This window comes from Camelus ferus, chromosome 11 (genome assembly GCF_009834535.1).
Source record: "Camelus ferus isolate YT-003-E chromosome 11, BCGSAC_Cfer_1.0, whole genome shotgun sequence".
In the NCBI taxonomy this organism is placed as follows: Eukaryota; Metazoa; Chordata; class Mammalia; order Artiodactyla; family Camelidae; genus Camelus; species Camelus ferus.
Genome location: NC_045706.1, coordinates 50,447,523 through 50,457,032, shown reverse-complemented (window position 1 = coordinate 50,457,032; position 9,510 = coordinate 50,447,523). Strand labels below are relative to the sequence as shown.

Sequence of the window (9,510 nt, the reverse complement as noted above, 5' to 3'; positions counted from 1 at the left end):
TTTGTCGGTTTAATTTTTTCTTTTCGCTAGTGAGGGTGAATGGACCCAGGGTCTGGCTTTGGGAGTGTCTCAGGCTGAGAGTGAGCTTCAAAACCGCGTATCAAGCATGCAACATCGGGAATTAAGGTTCAGAGATCCGGGATTAGAGATGGGGTGCCCCGAAAACGAGAATGAGACAGGCTTGGGTCATCGATCCCAGGCTGAGGAAATGTCAGTGTCCTGGGTGACACTGCGTCGGGGCCTGGATTTGGAGAGAGTGGGGTCACTCCCATCGTGACCTTGAAAAGATCGCCTATGAGGATGGGACAGGGCGTTCTGGGGACCAGGTCCTGGGGACCGGGCGCAGGTAGATGTTGAGAAGTGGGAGCCCTTCTCATGGGGCTCCTCTGCCCCGCACAATCCACATCCTGACGTCCGGCGTAGCCCCTGCTTCCCTGCGCCTCCTTCTGCCTACCAGGGCCAGACGGCCCTCCCCGGGGCTCGGGCGAAATACACATTCCATAATCTGATTTGACTGCCCACCCGCCAGCCCCTTGTGATCTGGGGGTGGGGGCTCCTGGCTCCCTGGCCTGCCGCGTCTGGGGTCACAGGGCCAGTGACCCTCTCAGGAACGGTCATCTGGGGACTAGCTAGACTAGGGACACGGGGTGGGGGCTGGGGGGAGGGCGGAGCAATTTGAAATTTGCTGGAGAGCTCGGCCGTCCGCCAAAAACCAGAAGGTTGGGGGTGGGGTCTAGCTGGCTGAGCAAAGAGGGGGAGGCGCATTTTTTCCAGTTCACTCCCTCCTTCTGGAGAGTTCCAGAAGGTTTGTGGCGATTCAACAGTCTCTGGGAGTCTGGAAAACTGAATTCTGGTTCCTCAAACCCTACTTTCCGATGAATTCCCCGTGTATCCTAGCGTGTCAGTTGATGTCTCTAAAATTCTCTTGTAAAATAAAGGGCCTGGCTTTCTGCCTCATTTGTGTGTGTGGCATAATACACACAAAAAGGGTGAAATGGCAGATTTTGTTATGTGCACAGTGACATTAAGTACATTCATATTGTTTGTTTTGTGTGTAGTGGTAATTAGTTTTACTTATTTATTTTTAGAGACAGTACTGGAGATTGAACCCAGGACCCTGTGCATGCTGGGCATGCTCTCTACTACTTGAGCTATACCTTATCCCTACGCACATTAACACTGTAATTTGGCTTGTTTTTTTTTTTAAAGCAGAAAGAGCAGGCCTGGAGGGAGACTGATGGAGAAGGGATGTTCTAAACCAGCTCCTTTCCCTCTTGGGTTGCTTTGTAAGCTGGACAGGATAAGGAGAAATGAGTACTGGGAGTCTAACCAAATTAGGTGTCCATCTGTGTCACTGTTTAACCATCTTCACCTTCAACCTTCAGTTTTGTCATCTTCAAAACGGTGTTAATAGTGAGGAGGATTTAAAGAGACAGTGCTTGTAAAACACTTGGCATGAGGGAAGCAGTTAAAGGTAATTACCCTTATAATTTATAATAATGTAGGGTGGGAACACAGTGTCATGCCCACCCTCCTTTTCTACATAGCCCCTAATGCTAACTCAACACCCTTTGATGGGAAAGGAACCCAAGGTCACAAGCCCCACCACTTCCTCCTTTAAAATTGGAAATGGGTCAAGATTTCACTGGGACCCGTGTGGTCAAGTCTGCATTCAATGCATGGATGGGTTTTGGAGTGTCCATAAACCCCTTCCTTCTAACCACCCCCAAATCACATTTATTGTGTAAGGAGAATATGAAGTTTTTTCTGGGGAGAGCATTCTTAGCTTTTATCAGGCATCAGTGACCCTCAAAGATTAGATCCCCTCCCCTTATTCTAAGATGAACCAGAGCCGGATCTAAGAGTACTTGTCAGCACTGTGTCCCAGGGAGCCCTTGGCTGCAGAAGCGGTTGTAGGGTCACAGACTCTTCCAGCAGGAAGTAGCAACCCCTCCTCCCTGCCCCTCCATACACACTGCCCCTGCATACACACTGCCATGCTGGTGACAGATGACCTTATTCCTCTGTCCAGGTCCTCACTGCCTAGACATCTTCATTTCTGACTTGGATCTGGGTAATAATAAGGAGGCAGTCGATGATGGCTAACATTTATTGCACTTTAGTGGCTGTGCTGGGCAAAGCACTTCACACTCATTATTTCAGTAGATTACAGTATCCCTGCGAGGTGGATATTGGGGCCATCTCCCTCCTACCAACAGGGAAACTAAGGCCCAGAAAAGGCTTGCTGCCGTGTTAAACAGCAAATGGCAGAATTTGATCCATTATAGGAGACACCAGGCCCCTGCTCTTAACCACTGAGCTGGAATGCTTTCCGTAAGAGGCCATTTGTGGATACTTGAGATAATATATTTTAACTCCTGGTGTAGGTAGGCAGGAGTTGCTACATGTCCCACTTAATCCCCAGGTGGCCAGGTGGTTCTGCAATGGTTAGTGGGTAATGGCAGCCTCCACCCAACACCTCTGGGGGAGTTGCTAGTCAGTGGCCGGTTATTGCCCCCTGCAGGTGCTAACGAGGAGGGAAGTGGAAATTAACTGAAAAAGAGCATCTAGAGATGGGCAGGGGAAAGCTATCAGAAGGTTGAAGCTGGGAATTACCCCTTTCTAATTAATGTAGGCTGGACTTCCCAGAGAAATTCACTTACTATCTTACAGAAGATGTTCTATGAGACAATTAAAAAATAAACTGTTATGTGGTCTCCCCAGAGTGGACCTAATTCGGAGATTGTCATTACCTTCAGGAGTGATTCACGAAAGGGTTACTGTTTTTATTTCTAATGAATAACTTCTACCTTTTATTTAGCAATAGACCTTCAAACATCTTTATTTCCCTGGGCCCTTGTGATAATGCAGGGAAGGGTAGGGCATTACCACTTCCATTACAAAGAAGAAACTGGGCTTGAAAAAAATTACAGATCATTTTTAGGTGACCCCCAAATCCACAAATACGTGCCATCTTCAGACATCAGACCAAATTAGTCCAGGACTAAAATAAATGGAATGTACTTCTCCATTCCTTTTCATCCAGTTTGGGTTTCATTGTGTTTGGTGTGTGATTGCTGTCTGCCCCAGGCGTGTGGATGACCTGGGGTTGGAGGGGTGAGCACACTGCAGGCAGGTAGGAGAGACCACTGGGTGGGAAAGTGCGAGCTCAGTGCACAGTCAAGCTTAGAATGTCTTTAGAAACCTATTTGTAAATCTGCCAAGAACTCTTCAAGTGTCTCCCTCAGTCTTTAGGAATTGGTTGGGAAAAGGGTGGCCAGTCTTTGGCTTCTATTGCCTGTGCCTTCCTGGGAGCTCTTACCCTTTCCATGATCTGCGTATCAACCTCATTGTGCCTATGAAACAGGCCACCCTTTCCAATGAGAAGACAGAGCCTGGAAAGATGACTTGCTCCAGGGCCACAGGGTCGGTGGAAGCACAGAGTTTTGGTCAGAAAGCGTGGGGTTTGGCCTTAGACTGCATGTGTGAGAGGAGAGAGTTTCTACAACTCATCCAACTCATCCAATTTTTACCAATTGTTCTCTGGGGTGTCTTGAGTAGGGGGCGGCAGAACAGTGATTTGGGGGTTGGGCTTTGCATTTGGGCTTATTTTTGGTTTTGCCTCCTTCCAAGAATGACACCTTGGGCAGGTAATTTAACCTTTGAGCCTCAATTTTCCTCATCTGTAAAATGGGTTTGATAACTTTCCCAGCTCATAGGGTTGGAGTGAGGGTTAAGAGAGATGATTCATACAAGGTAAGGGCTCAGTCATGAGCTATGATTGTTGCTACACTGACTGAGGCTGCAGGAGGCCCTCACTCAGCCTGCTTTCTTCCTGTTTTTTTCCTACCCAGATGTGGATGTGGATGGGCAGAACTGGACCTTTGCTTTTGACTTCTCCTTCCTGGGCCAAGAAGAGGATCTGGCGTGGGCTGAGCTCCGGCTACAGCTGTCCAGCCGTGTGGCCCTTCCTCCTGATGTCCCACTGTCCATTCAGATTTTCCACCAGCCGAAGCTGGACGAGGATCAGGACCCACCCGACTGCCTGGAACGTCTTCAAATGGACCTATTCACTGTTACTCTGTCCCAGATTACCTTTTCCTCAGGCAGCATGGTCCTGGAAGTGACCAGGCCACTCTCCAAGTGGCTGAAGCACCCTAGGGAGCTGGGGGAGCAGATGTCCAGTTTGGCTGGGGAGTGTTGGCGGCGGCCTTCCACACCACCTGTCACCGACGTGGTCCTCATGCTCTACTCCAACCTCTCCCCAGAGCAGAGGCGGCTGGGGGGCTCCACCCTGCTGTGGGAAGCTCAGAGCTCCTGGCGGGTCCAGGAGGGACAGCTTTTCCAGGAGAGGGGCGGGAGGCACCGTCGATATCACTTGCAGGACAGAAGCCAACTGTGTCGGAAGGTCAAGTTCCAGGTGGACTTCAATCTGATTGGTTGGGGCTCCTGGATCATCTACCCCAAGCAGTACAATGCTTATCGCTGCGAGGGCGAGTGTCCTAACCCCGTAGGGGAGGAGTTCCATCCGACCAACCACGCATACATCCAGGTGTGATGCCAGGGCCTGGGGAGGCGGTAGGCTGTCGGGGAGAAGTGGCCTTGCCACCAGATCAGGGGGACAGGACCCCAGCTTTGCTGTTAAATTACTGTGTTCACATGCACGGTTATTCAAGCACCTACAATGTGCCAAGTCCTTGCTAGGCTTTAAGGATGTGGAGCTGATCAGTGATAACATCCTCAGAGAGTCTAGGTGGAGTCATGCCCTGTCAGGTAGCCTTGAGGGACTTTTTCTTCCTTTCATAAAATTACAGGTGGAGCACGTAGACTAGAGGGTCTCAGCTCCTCCTCAGTGCTGATATTCTAGGAAAGGAAGTTCAGAATCTGGAGTTTGGGGACAGAAAAGCCTATGTTTGATTCTTACTCATTAGCTGTGTGATACTGATCAAGTTGCTTACTGTCTCTGAGCTTCAGTTTTCCCACCTGTAAAATGGAGATGGCAATGTCCTATTTTATAGGGCTGATGTAGGGTTGCATGAGTTTGATATGCAAACTGCATATGTCATAGTTAGCAGATAACAGGCATGATGTTGTGTTATTATTACTAGAAGTCTAGAATTCATTGATGCAATGGGGGCCATGTTTATGAGGCAAAGTAAAGATACTACTGCTCCAGCCACTGTAGTTTTGCTGCTTAAAAACAGGAGTTGGACCCCCCATTTTGCAGGAGTAGTTAAAGCCAGAGGCTACCACTAGGTGCCACTAATCAGCCTATGGTCTAGAAAGGTGGTGGAGGGGGAGGAATGGTAGAATGAGATGAAGAAAGCCAAGAATAGCGCCTAATATGGTGGTCCTGCCCTGCTCTCAAAGGTCATATGGGACCAAAGTGTTTTTATTTGACTCCATGAAGCCTAGAGAATCTCTTGGACCTGTAGTACATCCTCCATGCCAAGCCTCAGGCGGGATTCAGAGGCTCTAGAGAACATTGGAGCTGAGCACATGTGAGGGAGGCAGTGGTGGGAACCAGCGTCCTAGAGGACCCCCTCCTGGGCACAGGCCCTCCTGAGCCTCCCCCAGACCCCACTTCGCTGCTGCAGCCTACCTGTAGTATAACCACAGGGAACTACAGAGACCCAGCAGTCCCAGTCACCAGAACTGACACTGATCTGAAAAGCCACCACTGGACCACAGGGACAGGCCCAGTTCCAGAATGCCAAGGGCTTGTTACCTTTTCTCCTGTTGACTCTGTTTGCCTTTCTCTGGGCAACAAAGCAAATCCCACAAGAATTTTCACATGACTCTCTTCTGCTTCGTATTTCTGGAACTAAACCAGGAGTTTCTTGGAATGTTTTTAAAGCTGGTATTCACTCTAGACTAGAATAGGAGAACACATAAATTAGCTACTGCTCTACCCATATACAGCTTTTAGAATCTTCTGTTTAAAGACTGTTTAAAAAAAAAAAGTTATTTTAGATGTGAGAGTTGATGATGTATTGGCATTCTGACTCCTCTACGAAAAGAATTTTCTTCTACTTTTGCACCCAGAAACTAATTTTAACTCTCTGTAACTTTCTCCCCCTTTACCCAGAAATGACACTGTTCTGACCTGACCACTGGGATGTGAACTGACTCTCATCTCCTCCCTTTCACAGAGTCTGCTGAAACGGTACCAACCCTACAGGGTACCTTCCACCTGCTGTGCCCCAGTGAAGACCAGGCCCTTGAGTATGCTGTACATGGACAATGGTAGAGTCCTTCTAGACCATCATAAAGACATGATCGTGGAAGAATGTGGGTGCCTGTGAGGAGCTCCTGCAGGTGTGCTGGATTTGCCCATACCCTGGAAGGCTGGGAAGCTCCTGGAAGACATGATAGCCATCTAATGCTATGAGGAGAAACAAAGAGGGGGAAAAGTTGCTCTGTCCATCAGATCTAAGGAGGAAGGGCTGCTGCCATGAGCATAAAGGCTCTGTGGAGTCTGGCTGAGCACAGAGGAGAGGGAGGAGGAAAACTGTGAAGCAGGCTTGCTGGGTTTTCTCTTTGCTGAACAGACAGTGGTGTGCGAAAGCACCAGTCAGTGCAAGAGTCCATTAGCTGACTGTTTTCAACATGTGAAGCCCTGGAAATTGTATGCAGGAGTTGGAGCATATGTGCATTTATTGGTGAGGTGGGACAAGGTTGTCTGTAACTTCTGTGTATTTCAGAAGTGGCCTTTAACATAAACCACCCCTCCACCCCCAGCAAGATTAAGTATCACTACGTGAAATTAAAAACAGTTGGCTCTGGTTGCCTCAGGCTGAGTAGGGGAGCTCCTGCAACTTTCTGGCTGGCCTGTAGCAATCTTGTCCAGAGGCTCTCTGGAGTGGATCTCTGCTAATGAGTTGTACAAACAATACAGCCATTGTATAGTCCTCCTAGGCCAGCTGGTGCCTTTGAAGGGCGAGGCAGGAACTCATCCAAGAGAACTGGCCACAATGGACTACAGAACCTGGAGCCCAAGGGCATCTCCAAGTCAGTCTGCTTTGGCAGACACCATCCGAGTCTATTAAAGTTGGTGACAGTTCACCTCAATCTGTCAATGCGTGCTATTAATGAGGCCCCTGAGCTTCCTATCCATAGGGGTGAAGGCCCTGCCCCGGATGGTAGGAGAATCGGGCTATAGTCTCAGCTCAGCCACTGAGCTGTGTGACCTCAGATGAGTAATTCACTGCTCAGCCTTGTCTTGTGAAATGAAAGCAGGTGGATCCTAATGCATTTCTGTTAAATGCTCTTTGATAGGCTCAGAAGAGCCATGAGCTTTCAGCCACAGACTGTCTTCTGGGCTTATCCCCATCTCCAAGTCTCATGAAACCTGCTCAGCTGAGGCCCTGCCATATCCCCTTTATCTAACCTTTATCAGCTCTTTTGTTGCTCAGGGTTAATTTCAGGTTCCACATAATAGCACAGCAAAAGGAACCCAGGCTTTCTTGTAGGAAGTTCTACCACCAAAACACCTGAGCACACATCTCCGCCTTCTGGATGAAAAAGCCCCAAAGGCATCGGTTTTGCTTTTCTCTTACCAGCTGGCCTCACTGAGCACTGCCAAAACAGGGGCGGTATTTTTTTGGTTTGGCAGGGTGAGGGGGCCATTTAATTGGGAATGTCAGTCCACAGTGAACCTACCCTGCTTTCCTAGGAAGCCCGCCAACTAATGTTCTAACCTTAGGAAAATGATTCCAGTCGTGCGGGAACACTTGTTGAGTTTAGAGGTGACTCAGACTTGACTTGGTTGAGTCAAGGTAGTAATCCTGGCCCAGGCAGGGGTTGGCTAGGCTACAGCCAGGCCTGGGCTTGAGAAACCTCAATGTCCTGATCTAGTGCTCATTCCCTGAAGTGGAGATAACCTGCCCTCACAATTCAGAATCACAATAGGATCCTGCTTTTGACTCTGCTTAGAGAACAGTTGAGTTGGGGAGGCCTTGTGAGATCAGCTTTTGTCCCATCCTTTCCTAAATGAGACCCCAGTGAGGCCTACTGGCCTGACCCCACAGCTAGGAGTGGCAGGGCCAAGAGCCGAGCTCTGGACTACAGAGCCCTAGGGGCACCATCCTTAATAGCCTCTGGGGGTTTTTACTCCCTTAGCTTTGGGTCATTTGAATCCCAATTCCACTACCAAACTGAAGTTCTTGGGAGTAAAAATCCCATCCCAGGGCTTTAGAGCATCCTCTTTACTAACTGGGTGCCCAACTTGTCCCTCTGTGGCTGGGGCCAGGAAAGCGAAAGGTCAAGCTATTTGTGGCTACAGTTGTGGGAGTGTTTACAGTTAGCAGCTCTAGTGACTCAGAGAACAAACCCCACTGATGACAGGACGTTGCCTCTTATCAAGCAGAAGACACAGGCACAAAGGAGTGAAAGGACATTTTGCTGACTCCCGCTGAAAGCTCAGTGTGTGATGTGTCAGCAGCAGGGGCATTCGGCTGTCTGGCCGGAAGTATTTGGGGCTGAGCCTAGCAACACAGCTCTGTGCTCTGGACCCTGCAAGCTGGTGCAGACTTTGTTACAAAGTCCAAGGAATCAGTGCTTTTGAAAACTGAGTCCAGCCCTACCCTAGGCGCCAGGAAGGGGCTCTCAGAGAACAGTCAGAGGTACTTTAACTTGCTCTTAAGGCAAAGGTCTCCTTCCACTGTTCCTATAGCAGTCCAAAGTCAGTAGCCAAGTAGGGGAAATTAGATGCATTACTCTCCTCGGCTGGGGAAGTGGGTGGGCCTGGCATAGGGAGGAGTGGAGGAAAGATGAAAGCCGAAATACACAAGAGGTGGAAGTGGTTGTGACCCACACAGCAGCACCAGTCAGGGGTTAATCTCCATCTTATATAGTATCACCTTTGATTAGCAGTAAAAGCCTTATCCCTCTATTCTAAATAGTCTTTGAAGTTGATATCCTATTTGCCTTTGGGGCAGAGTAAAGGATGTATGAAAGTTCTTTCAAAATTATTTGGCCCCGTCTTCCCTTGAAGAGATTCTTTAGTCCTTCTAGAGGTCACACAAGCCTGTTCCACTCCCAAACTTGCACACTCTTGGGAGAAGCAGACCCAGCTAACTGACCTCTGCTTGTCACACCAACTGAGCTGTTACTGAGCTCTTCACATCCCTGCCACTAGGTTGTCCTTTCCACGATCTTATCTGAGCATCAAAACCACCTAAGATGTACTTACCTTAACCCTCTTTTAGAGAAGGAAACTGAAAGTTAGACAGATTATCGAGAATCCTGTTGGAGAGGACGTGGCTGCTACTAAGTGGCACAGTGGGAATTCAAGCCTGTCTTACCCCAAAGCCTGTGCCCTAACCCTCTACACTGTTTTTTGTTCTGTGGATCTGTGGATCTGTTTACAACATCTAAAACATGAAAGTACAGGATTCTTGCTCTCAATACTAATACGGGAGCCTCACTGGATTAATAATAGCAAGGAATCTGATGCTCATGCAGCACAGTCTGCTTTATTTTAAGATGTCAGATATGATGGATTTCTAA

The 9,510-nt window shown here is 48.7% G+C and overlaps 1 protein-coding gene across 1 annotated transcript; it reads left to right on the top strand.

The window, feature by feature from the left end:
* Positions 1 to 294: 294 nt before the first annotated feature.
* NODAL (nodal growth differentiation factor) lies at positions 295 to 6,390 on the top strand. The gene is made up of 3 exons (XM_014556302.2): positions 295 to 346; positions 3,855 to 4,552; positions 6,153 to 6,390. Exons 1-3 carry the CDS (start codon positions 295 to 297, stop codon positions 6,303 to 6,305), a joined length of 903 nt encoding a protein of 300 aa, XP_014411788.2. The 3' UTR covers positions 6,306 to 6,390.
* The last annotated feature ends 3,120 nt before the right edge of the window (positions 6,391 to 9,510 follow it).